Source organism: Telopea speciosissima, chromosome 4 (genome assembly GCF_018873765.1).
Source record: "Telopea speciosissima isolate NSW1024214 ecotype Mountain lineage chromosome 4, Tspe_v1, whole genome shotgun sequence".
Taxonomy (NCBI): domain Eukaryota; kingdom Viridiplantae; phylum Streptophyta; class Magnoliopsida; order Proteales; family Proteaceae; genus Telopea; species Telopea speciosissima.
The window spans coordinates 46,578,681-46,591,075 of NC_057919.1; the positions used below are offsets into that span (position 1 = coordinate 46,578,681).

Below are 12,395 nucleotides of genomic sequence, written 5' to 3' on the forward strand. Positions count from 1 at the left end.
ATCACAACACATTATGGACGATCGATGTGTTTACTTCCACATATATTGTTGCATGTCAGGTTGAGGAATTATGAGAGGGTAAAATGGTGATCCACCAAAGTGGCCCATCGAATCCTTTTATGGTTCTGTCAAGGCAGCGGAATAGGTGACATTAACCCAAAGGCGATGTTACAAAGATTGACGAGATGATATGCACATAGGTTGGAAGGGATAGTGGTCTAAGGGTTCCAGTTGCCCAAAGGTGCTAGGATTTCTGAAAACTACTGATCTTTTCATGGAAAGGCAGTGTGTCCATCCAAAGATAGTGTAGTCAAAGATTTTGGGATGCGTAGCCTAGAGGTTTTCTTACCGCCCAGAGGTGGAGGAAAATTTTCGAAAGTCATCTACATCTCGCGGTAATTGCAGTGCGATAAATCATTATGAAATTGAGGTGCATAACCTAGGGGTTTCTCCATCACCCAAAGGTGGATGGAGATTTTCGAAAGTTGTTGCTCTCTCGTTGTACTTGCGGTGCGATAAAGACGTGTGCATTTCACCCGAGAGGGCAAGATGCAATGTGATGATGATCATTGTTTGTGTTTGCTAATAGTTTGTGCGAATTGTTTGCATTTGCTAGCTGATTTAATATGATCATGTTGTTGTTGGAATGTGTATATATATCCTTGTTTAGCTGCATGAATGAATTTTCTCCCACAGGATGTCTCTCCCAAATAGTCTTTTGGCATCTATTCCTGTTCTTTCTGGGAACAATTACAAGAGATGGGTAGAGGACCTAGAAATTAATCTGGGACTGCTCGATCTTGATATGGCTCTTCGAGAACCAAAACCTGGTGATCCGACGGATGTGAGTACGAATGCTGAGAGAGTTAAGATGAAAAAGTGGATGACAGTTAATTGGAAGTGCATACTAGTTATGAAGAAATCCATTCCTGAGTTGTTACGTGATAGCGTTGAAGTAAAAGATACAACCACAGAGTTTCTGAATGAGATAAAGGCTGTTTTTTAGGTGTCTCAGAAGGCTGAGAAAGGGGATCTAACGAATCAAATTACGTCGGCTGTATTCAATGGTGCTGAGAGTGTCAGAGAACATTTACTGAATATGGCTTACACTGCGAACAAGTCGAGGGATCTTGGGATGCCTATAGAAGAACTTTTGGTGCATCTTGCACTTAAATCTCTCCCAGATGTGTATGTAAATATAAAGTCTGCAAATGCTGCTCAGAAGGACAAATGGACCATGAAAGAACTGATATCTATCTGCGCATAAGAAGAAGGAAACATGAAGAAGATGACTATTGAGAGTGCAAACCTGACTGAGAACAAAGGAGCGTCTGGAAGTGGAACAAAGAAAGGGAATTCAAGATTTTTCAAGAAAGGTAAATATCATCGATACAACAAAGAAAGGAGGAGCGTTGCTGAAATTTCATGCTACTGGTGTGATCAGAAGGGACACATGAAAAGAGACTGTAATGCAAGGAAGGCCTGATTGGAAAAGGAGGACGGTGCAGAAGATGGCAAAAACGGGGAATAATTTTTTAGTTGAGTTAAATTATTTCATGAAAGTACTTTTACTTGAATGTTTGTTTTCAGACTTTTGATGATTTGTTTGTTTCTGCTTGATCAGTGGGAGTTTTATATTTGATATGCTTGTTTAGTGGGAGTGCTTGAAAGGATATATGTTACGTTTTAATTATAATGCTTCAGCTTGATGTGATGAATAACACTTGCATGCATGCATATGTTGTTTGATGTGTTGAAGGCCTTTTGGTCTAAGGATGTTCGATTGGCGACGAGCCAAGTCGTTCGGCTATTTCTAGCCATGGATGTTTGATTGGTGATAAACCAAGTCAATCGATTATCGTCGAATATGACGATATTCAAAAGTAATCTATGAGTCGTACGATGCTCATGATACGTTCGAGGACCCACAAGGAATGATGACGATGTTTATGTGATCACAGACGTGTACGACATTCCTTGTACAAAATTATCTCAAGGTGGTTCATGTTAGTAAGTAAATCCTTGTTTGTAGCTGACAGAAAGTGATATGCCGTATGTTGAGGTGTATTCTCTGCTGTTGCTCGACATCGATATATTTGCTAACTGGATCACGGTTTAGTAGCATTATTGTTGTATTGAGATTCCATGGCCACATCTGATAATGATGATGTTATAATTAATCTAACCCAAGTGGGAGATTGTTAGGAATTTTTCAAATTGAGACGAGTGGGCTTAATTAATTATCAGGTCGATCATTGATGGGGATCAAGAAATACAAGGGCTGACGTAGCTTGCTACTGTTTTATTGAGATGGACCGGACCGGCCTGGCCTGGCCCATTGAGGAAGTTGGTTAAGGTTTTGAGGAGTATTACAAATACTAATGATGCGGTCCCTATTCTATTCTCTTTTTCTCTTTTCTCCACAAGAGAGAGAACTCAGTGGGAGAGTCTAGGAGACTGTAGAAGATCCCCATCACGGCTATTTGCAAACATCAACTGACGGATAGCTGCTGTTCGTGGATTCCTATCTCTTCTACATCAAGAAACGTGGTGCAAGGTATGCCTTACATTCCCTGCTCGTTTTTTATTTAATCGTGTTCTAGAAATCTGTATGGGAATGGATTTGGGTTTTGACAAAAACAAGCCTCTCCCACAATGGGCCAGGCCGGTCCGGTCCATCTCAATAAAACAGTAGAAAGCCACGTCAGCCCTTGTATTTCTTGATCCCCATCAATGATCGACCCGATAATTAATTAAGCCCACTCCTCGCAATTTGAAAAGTTCCTAACAATCTCCCACTTGGGCTAGATTAATTATAAGGTTATCATTATCAGATGTGGCCATGGAATCTCAATACAACAATAATGCTACTAAACCGTGATCCAGTTAGCAAATATATCGATGTCGAGCAATAGCAGAGAATACACCTTAACATACGGCATATCACTTACTGTCAGCTACAAACAAGGATTTACTTACTAACATGAACCGCCTTGAGAAAATTTTGTACAAGGAATGTCGTACACGTCTGTGATCACATAAATATCGTCATCATTCCTTGTGGGTCCTCGAACGTATCATAAGCATTGTACGACTCATAGATTACCTTTGCATATCGTCATATTCGCCGGTAATCGAACGACTTGGTTTATCACCAATCGAACATCCAAAACTAGAAAAAGCTGAATGACTTGGTTCGTCGCCAATCGAATATCCATAGACCAAAAGGCCTTCAACACATCAAACAACATATGAATGCATGCAAGTGTTATTCATCACATCAAGCAGAAGCATTATAATTAAAACGTCAAGCACTCGCACTAAACAAGCATATCAAATATAAAACTCCCACTGATCAAGCAGAAACAAACAAATCATCAAAAGTCTGAAAACAAACATTCAACTAAAAGTCTTGCATGAAATAATTTAATTCAACTAAAATTTATTTCCCTTTTTGCCATCTTTTGCACCATCCTTTTCCAACCACCTTCCTTGCATTACAGTCTCTTTTCATGTGTCCCTGCTGATCACATCAGTAGCATGAAATTTCACCAACGCTCCTCCTCTTTATTGTATGGATGATACTTACCTTTCTTGAAAAATCTTGGATTTCCTTTCTTAGTTCCACTTCCAGACGTTCATTTGTTCTCAGCGAGGTTCGCACTCTCAATAGTCATCTTCTTCATGTTTCCTTCTTTTTGCGCGCAGATAGATATCAATTTTTTCACGGTCCATTTGTCCTTCTAAGCAGCATTTGCAGACTTTATATTCGCATACACATCTGGGAGAGATTTGAGTGCAAGATGCACCAACAGTTCTTCTTCTATAGGCATCCCAAGATCCCTCAACTTTTTCGCAGTGGAAACCATCTTCAATAAATGTTCCCTGACACTCTCAGTACCAAAGAATACAGCCGACGTAATCTGATTCATTAGATCCCCATCTGATTCATTAGATCCCCTTTCTCAGCCTTCTGAGACACCTCAAAAACAGCCTTTATCTCACTCAGAAACTCTATGGCAGTATCTTTCACTTCAACACTGTCATGCAACGACTCAGGAATGGATTTCTTCATAACCAATATAACTTCCAATTAGCTGTCACCCACCTTTCCATCTTAACTCTCTCAGCATTCGTACTCACATCCATCAGATCAACAAGTTTTGGTTCTCGAAGAGCCATATCAAGGTCGAGCAGTCCCAGATTAATTTCTAGGTCCTCTACCCACCTCTTGTAATTGTTTTCAGAAATAACAGGAATAGATACCAAAAGACTATTTGGAAGAGACATCCTGTGGGAGAAATTCATTCATGCAGATAAACAAGGATATATATATACATTCCAACAACAACATGATCATATTAAATCAGCTAGCAAATGCAAGCAATTCATACAAACTACTAGCAAACACAAACAATGATCATCATCACATTGCATTTTTCCCTCTCGGGTGAAATGCACACGTCTTTATCGCACCGCAAGTACCCCAAGATAGCAACAACTTTCGAAAATCTCCCTCCACCTTTGGGTGATAGAGAAACCCCTAAATTATGCACCTCAATTTCATAATGATTTATCGCACTGCAATTACCGCGAGATGTCGATGACTTTCAAAAATTTTCCTCCATCTTTGGGCGGTAAGAAAACCCCTAGGCCACGCATCCCAAAAATTTTGACTACACTATCTTTGGATGGACACACTGCCTTTCCATGAAAAGATCAGTAGTTTTCAGAAATCCCAGCACCTTAGGGCAGCTGGAACCCTTAGACCACTATCCCTTAGACCACTATCCCTTCCAACCTATGTGTATATCACCTTGTCAATCTTTGGTAACATCGCCTTTGGGCTAATGTCACCTATTCTGCTGCCTTGACAGAACCATAAAAGGATTCAATGGGCCACTTTGGTGAATCACCATTTTACCCTCTCATAATTCCTCAACCTGACATGCAGCAATTTATGTGGAAGTAAACACATCAATCGTCCATAATGTGTTGTGATATGCACATCTAAGTGGCAATGGTCAAACCAAAATAGTCAAAATATGTTCAAAGTAGCATAATCGTCCAAAACAGATCCTTTGAAGTACTAAACGTCCAAAAATCAGGTACCAACAGGTTGGTTTTAAAAATATGAATGAGACAAGACCAACCGGAGCCCAAAACGATGCTCCACGCCCATTAAACCATGCATTCAAGATTATTAGAAAGCACAAAAACTACCAAAACCATGGGTCTCTGTTTATACAAAATATGCCGAATTGCATATCAAAATGAAGAGCACGAAAAAACAGACACACCAGAAAAAACCGTGTCTCAAAATTCATCCAAACCAACCCACACAGTCTATTTAAAGTTTTCTGGTCAATTCCCTTCTTTTTTTTGTTTAAAAGTCTAACCGAACCGGAACGAGCGAACCAAACCGGACCGACCCCAGTTCACCTGAGCCGGACAGCTGGTCCACCCAACCGGATCACCTGGGTCAAACTCTGGGTCGAAAAAACGGGTCAAGAACTCGGGTCACGAGTCGGGTCATATATCCGGGTAGGGAATCTGTGACCGGTCTAGGTCAGCTTTGACCCGAGTCGGGTCAGCTCTACCTGGGTCAAACGTGACCCGCATGCAACCGCCAACGTCATGCTAACGTCATAATCGCTACGGTTTTTTTTTTTTTTTAAATAACCATCGCTGGCGCGTAGATCTCACTCGCGGCTTCGGCTGGCGCGTGTCAGCGCGTCCGGCAGCCTGCGGTAACGATCCACACATCGCCGTGATCGTCTTGACGAGCACTACGCATCCATATAAAAAATTTTGATTTTCTCTAGAGGAAAAACGTACAGTTTTGCCAAAAATCCGGTCAACAATCCCTATTTCCGCCGTCAAAAACCTTGATTCAAGTTCTTAAACTGACAATCAATCGATCCTAGATCTGTATGGTTGGCTCTGATGCCACTTGTTAGAACAAGCAAGGGTTTTGTCAAAACCCGAATCCATTCCCATACAGATTTCTAGAACACGATTGAATAAAAAAGAGCAGGGAATGTAAGGCATACCTTGCACCACGTTTGTTGATGTAGAAGAGATAAGAATCCACGAACAGCAGCAATCCGTCAATTGATGTTTGCAAATAGCCGCAATGGGGATCTTCTACAGTCTCCTAGACTCTCCCACTGAGTTCTCTCTTGTGGAAAAAAGAGAAAAAGAGAATAGAACAGTGACTGCAGGGACCCCATCATTAGTATTTATAATACTCCCCAAAACCCTAACCCTCTTCCACAATGGTCCAGGCCGGTCCGGTCCGGTCCATCTCAATAAAATAGTAGTAAGCCACGTCAGCCCTTGTATTTCTTGTTCCTCCTTGCTTGTTCTAATAGGAGGAGCCAAGGCGACAGAGGGAGAAAGCGATCCAACGACAGAAGAGGAAAGAGGCTCTTCAACAGAGGAAAGGGACATTGGCAGAGGCGCAAAAGAGGAGGTCAGAGTGGCAGGGACAGTTTAGGAGGAGTCAAGCAGAGTTCCCAAGGGAAGGAAGCGATTTGGACCAGCAGTCCGAAGGTCGCCGAAGACCTCCAAACAAGAGGGAGGAACTAAGGGGAGGTCGAAAAGAAATACGAGATTGTCGTCGACAGCAACCCCGAGGAGGAGAGGGAGAGGGGGCACCCTCACCACCACGACGGGAGGCGGTAGGGGGAGGGTATAGGGAGTAAGAGGAATAGAGGGGGTCGGAAGAGGGTAAAACAGGGGGGAATTGGCTGGAGTAATGGAAGGAGGGACAGTGAGAGCAAAAGGCTCAAGAGGGAGGAGGGGGAGGGTTCTAGAAGAGGCGGGAATGGAGGGAGGAGTTCGACGGGGATGGCATTTACCCTAGTAGCAACCGAACAAACGACAAGAAACATAATGGGTGGGTGCCCAGTCAAAGCTCATAGGTTGTAGGAAGGAGAACCCTTTGTTGTTAGAGACAGTGATGGAAGAAGGAAGGGGAGCATCAGTGGCGACTTCCACGCAGATTCTGGCAAAGGCCAATCGATCTTTTTTCTTGGTTCTTCCATCTAAGAAGAGAGGTTTTCCAAGAATAAAGGCCACTATACTGAGGCCATCCTCACACCAGAAATGGAGCAGAAGCCTAGCAGAGAAACCCATAGAGGGATAGAGCTAAGGTCAAGCTTGTTGAGCTGCAGGTGACGACCCTATTACCTGAGAAGGATAGGCTTTCTACCTACATTCCACGGGACACCTTCAATAACGCGAGATTTGTCCAGGTCATTAGAAATTTGAAGATAACAAAGCCATTTTCAAGCATAAAAGTCTCAACTGAATCCTGGAGCTTCCATTGATTGGAAAGAGAGGATTTAACAACCGGAAAAGGGGGGCAACTACCAATAAAATGCCCTACAATGCAGGATTCCCATTTTCGAGCTTCACTGACCAGGAGGGTCGGATCGTAAAGAGCAATCTTGGAGGTGTCGGTAATGGTGGGGGGGGGGGGGACAAAGTGAAGTTGAAGGCCATCTCAAGAAGGAGACTTGGAGTTGCCAAATAGGGAGGACCAAGATAGGCCAGAGGCAGTGTGACTAGCAAAGGGGGGTAAGAGGAAGGAGAAGATGGTAGGGAGGAGGAGGAAGGGTCCTCGGGTAGCAGTGGCGCCACCTTAGGGAGGTCAGACATGGGGGCTTTAGACATGGTGTTAGAGCTTAGGAAAAAGTCAGTTCTCACAAATCATTTCCTCCCCTTTGACATCAACTCCCGCTCCCTGTAGTTGAAATTATTTCGATGGGAAATCCGGAATCATGCTTGCAACCTCAACTTGTGACTGAAAGCACAGTCCAACTTAGCTATGATCTCAACCTCAAAGAGTGGACTGGCTAGGAGAAAGGCCTGGCCTTAGCTGGAACTCAAATTACAAATAAGAAATTGCCAGTATCGAATCCACAACCTTGTTGGGCTGGTTTTGGGCACGGTTCAAAATTTTTCGATATATCACCGGAATTTCAGTAAATTTCGGTAATTTTGACACTACCGAGACAAGATGGGCTTCCGAAATGAAAAAAGTTCAAATTTCGTACAAATTTCGTAGAAATACTGTGTATTGAGTATTTAAATATTGACTATTATGGAGTTTATGAGTTATGACTTATGAACTTATGCACTTATTACTTTATGAGTTTAAACTACAGGCCACATTTGACTTTATTTTTGTTTCATTACTATGTTTAAATTTCTTATTATGTCTTTTAGTACTTAAACAATGTGTATTTAACTATTTATACATCAGGGTCCGACCGCATACTGTCAATCAAGGGTGCAGACCGAAAACACCAGTTTGAGTTCATTTTTTTGCAATGTGAAGGTTTAACGTGTTTATTTAGCTTAAATAAGGGTATACATGAAGTATCAGGCCTTAATATGGCCAAAAACCCACCGAGATGGAGTGCCAAAATATGGCAGAAAAAATACCATATTTCGACGAAATTTTGGTATATTTCGAAAATCTCGATCAGCCCGAAATGGCGTGACGAGACAAGATTTTAAACCTTGGTTTTGGGGCTTGTTCCTGCGGGTACATATGGACTTGTGATCTACATCACATTGAATTTGATATCAGGTGCCATTAAGGAGATCAAAGCTCTCGATTCAGTTTGCAGAAAAAGGAGAGCAAAATTAGAGGTCTAGCAGAATTCGACAATACGAGCATAAGACAACCTAGAGCTTCTATCCAAAGGTCTTATTAGACAAGAAGGTTTTACTGATGCGTATAGTATGGGGGTTATGATGCAGTACAAGGTCAGCATATAAGGACAAAGAATGAAAAGGGCCAGCCCAATCAGGCCCTATTTAGGCCCAATAACTTAAGTTATAACCAGCCCACGTAGGCCATCGACTTAAGTTATAGTCAGGCACTCGGCCCACGATTTGACAAACAATCTATTGTGTCTCTTCAATGGAGCAGCAGCCTTATTATGAACCAAGTGCAACCAAGGTGGTGAAACCTTGGAATGGTTGGTGGTGAAGCCAAGCCATATCCTTCTTCTTCTTCTTCCTCTTTTAATCCTTAATTTTCTCTGCATAATCCTTACTATCGTGGGAGCCCTTTCATTCTCATAAACACTGTTGTTTGAAGACTGAGAAATACTACAGCTTGTGGCATAGTGTTCAGTTTTGGTTTCTGTTTTTGGTCTGTTTTTCCAGCAGTTCATCAGCTCTTAAGTTGGGTCTAATCTCTCACTCCATATTCTCCTTCATGCCCATCCATTCTTCTTTTGTTATTTATTCACTCGTTGTTCTGCAGGTTTTTCTTCTTCAGTTCTCAGTTACATGTTGCTGTTCTAACCTATTCTGCTTACAGTGTTTGTGTCCTTATTCCTACCAATCCTGCCATTGGATGGACTTTTCCTTTTGATATCTTTTTCTCTTTCACCCATACTACCTTTGACAAGACTTTGGGAGACAACTATCAACTGACTATGAGTTATGGTTACCCCTACAAGTTACTAATTCTGGTTTTGCTAAGTTTCAATTTTCTGACCATACTTGTTTCTCCCAATCTATCCATTAGTTTGCCTTGATATTCTACACACATAATCCATCTATTAGGACCTTTTTTCAACCCTAGTTTCAGCCCCATTGGTGTGGTGGATGGGATATCATTCTCACTGTATTCTTCTCTATTTTCTCAGTTATCTTCACAATGATTCTGTTTTTCTGACTGGTTTTGTAGTCCTTGTTTATTCAGCATAGTAAACCTCATTACCTCATTAAGGTTAATTGTAAAATCCATTATTTTGAGGGTCTTAATTGTAAATTTTTAGAAATGTTTGGTCTCATACTCTCATTTTGTTGGTATGCAGTTGGTATTTTATTTTGGTGTATTTAGAAGTCTAAGTAGTAGCCAGTTAAAGAAAATTACTTTCTAATTTCTAGTCTCTTTCTCTGATTTAACTTTAATTTATGATTCTTATAAGCAATTAAGGAGTCATTTACATATAATCCATTGGACACTGTAAGGTGCTTCAATAAATTGATAAATTAGGGAGATCTGCTGTTGTTACTGGTATTTCTCTGCTAGAGAAGCAATGAAGCCATCACACTGCCAAGGTTCGAAATTTCAGTTCAAATACCAAATCGGCGACATGTATCGGTTTCGACATTGATCAAACCAAAACAATAGTCAACTAAGGAGGAATGCAGTGTTCTGAGTCTTCTGACTGATATTTAGGTCAAAATGCAGAAATGACCAAAAAGTTTCGCTCGTTTTGGCAAAATGTTATAAACCCATATATAAAAGACCAGATTTCAATAGAAATTTTTTAAATTACAACGAAAATTCAACCGCAAGAGGGATTTTCACCACAGGGTCCAATAAGATGGACAAATACGACTCACAATAAAGACTGAATGAGAAAAACCCGTATCATCAGTGCACAAAATTAATGAGTGTGAAGTGACAGTTCTCAGTTTTTTTCTATGTTTCTGCAACTGTTTTTCTTGTTACAACATCTAGTCAAGAGGAGGTGTTCCATTGAGCAACAACAAAGGCCTGGGTGAACGCTCCATCTTGATCTTTCAACCCCATGGTTTGAGGCTTCACCATGGGGGGAAAAAGCAAAAAAAAAAAACAAGAGTGCTGGTAGCAAGAAGGTTGCCAATCGGTTGTAACTGGGAACAGTTTTGGATGGAGTTGCTGAACAACCTTTAGATCCTGATGTTTCGGAGGAAGTTGAGGGCGTGAGGGAGGGAGAGTCCAGATTTGTTGGGTCCCTTTCTGATGGTGCTGCTTTCCCTCCCCTTGCGGGTGTTGATGCTCCCAACTCCGAAACAGCTGAGCTTGCAATTCACAGTGAGGTGCGGGATGCGGGTGATGCGTTTCAAAACCAGCAGGTGTCTTCCAGGGTGGGAGATTCTGGATCTGCTGAGGGGTTGCCGCACAGGGCTAGGCTGGCTTCTTCTTCCCCTTCTTCCCCTCAGTCTGGTATTGTTGGTGGTGGTCCTGGTGGAGGAAACAACTGGTCTTCCTTGTTGGTGTGGAAGGAGGATTTAAACTCCACTTTGTCACGCCTACATCGGTGGAAGGGAAGCTTGTAGCAATATGCCCAAAGGATATCTTACAGGAGGTAGCTAACCAATGGAAAAACACTCTCCTGGGTTATTTCTTGGGCTGAAAACCGCCGTTTATGCTTACTCGAGATGTCCTTCTTAAGCAATGGAAGGCTGTAGGCTCCGTTGAAGTCTTCTTACTGGAGAGTGGTATCTTCATCTTCAAATTCGCCACGGAACATGATAAAATTCGTGCTTTGGAGGAGGGACCCTGGTTCGTTCAAAAGAAACAAATCTTTCTTAGGCCATGGTCTCCTCATTCTTGCTTATCCCACATTTATTGTTCTTCTGTTCCCATTTGGGTAAATTTACCTAACCTCCCCTTCCACTTATGGACAGAGAAAGCCTTAAGCATCATTGGAAGTACTCTAGGAAGTCCACTGTACTCGGATAAATTGACCAAATCACAAGCAAAACTGTAATTTGCTCGGATTTGTATTGAAATCTCAGCGGCTAGTGATCTTCCATCCTCCATAACCATTGCCAATGAAGATGGCTGGCGTTTCACTCAATCGTTGCTCTATCATTGGCAGCCGTCTCGCTGCTCCCACTGTCTTGTGTTTGGGCAGGGGAACAACCAGTGCTCACGCAATGGTCCATCTACTCCTGCTGCTTTTCAAGTGGCGATGAGAAGGGGGGGTATCTTCTAATCGACCCTCTGATGAAATGGGGTTCTGCCCGCTGTGAGGCATAGGCAGCAGACTTGGATGGCTACTGGTCTCAAGAGATTGGAAGTCGATAGTTTGGAGAAACTCGTGGGGGATGAAGGTGTTACTCAAATGGCGGAGAAATCAGGGACGTTTCAATGTGCAGGAGGTGTTGAAGAAGATGCTGATGTGGCTCTTGCATCTGATTTGATGCTAAATGAAAGGGTGGAGTGGTGGATGAACAGCAACAATGGGAAGAACGCAGATCTTTGCAGGCCCAAGCTTGCATGTTTTTGGATCAACAACCTTCTCATTTGAACCAAGAGCTAGCTGTCATGCCCGAATATAGCCACAATAGGTTTACAGCTCTTGCGTGTGAAGAGGGTGTGACTGATACAGAATTAATGCTACAGAAGTGGGTGGATGTCAGTCAACACCCCGCCGTTGAAACTGCTGAAGTGTTGCATGGATCAGATCCCTTGCCAGTGAAATAGGCCTTCCCAATCAGATATCCACACATCCAACAGTTTGTGTGGGAGAGGGAAAGACCCCTTTTTCAGATCCACATTCTCCTTCCAATGTGAACACCATAGTCTCAAAGGTGCTTCAATTTACAAATGTGAAAGGTCATAGTGAACCCCACTGCCAGGCTGGAGG

General features: G+C 42.3%; 1 protein-coding gene across 1 annotated transcript; it reads left to right on the plus strand.

Moving 5' to 3' along the window:
• Positions 1-697: 697 nt before the first annotated feature.
• On the plus strand, positions 698-1,267 carry LOC122659346. The gene is made up of 2 exons (XM_043854466.1): positions 698-955; positions 1,007-1,267. The coding sequence occupies exons 1-2, from the start codon at positions 698-700 to the stop codon at positions 1,265-1,267; spliced, it is 519 nt and encodes a 172-aa protein (XP_043710401.1).
• The last annotated feature ends 11,128 nt before the right edge of the window (positions 1,268-12,395 follow it).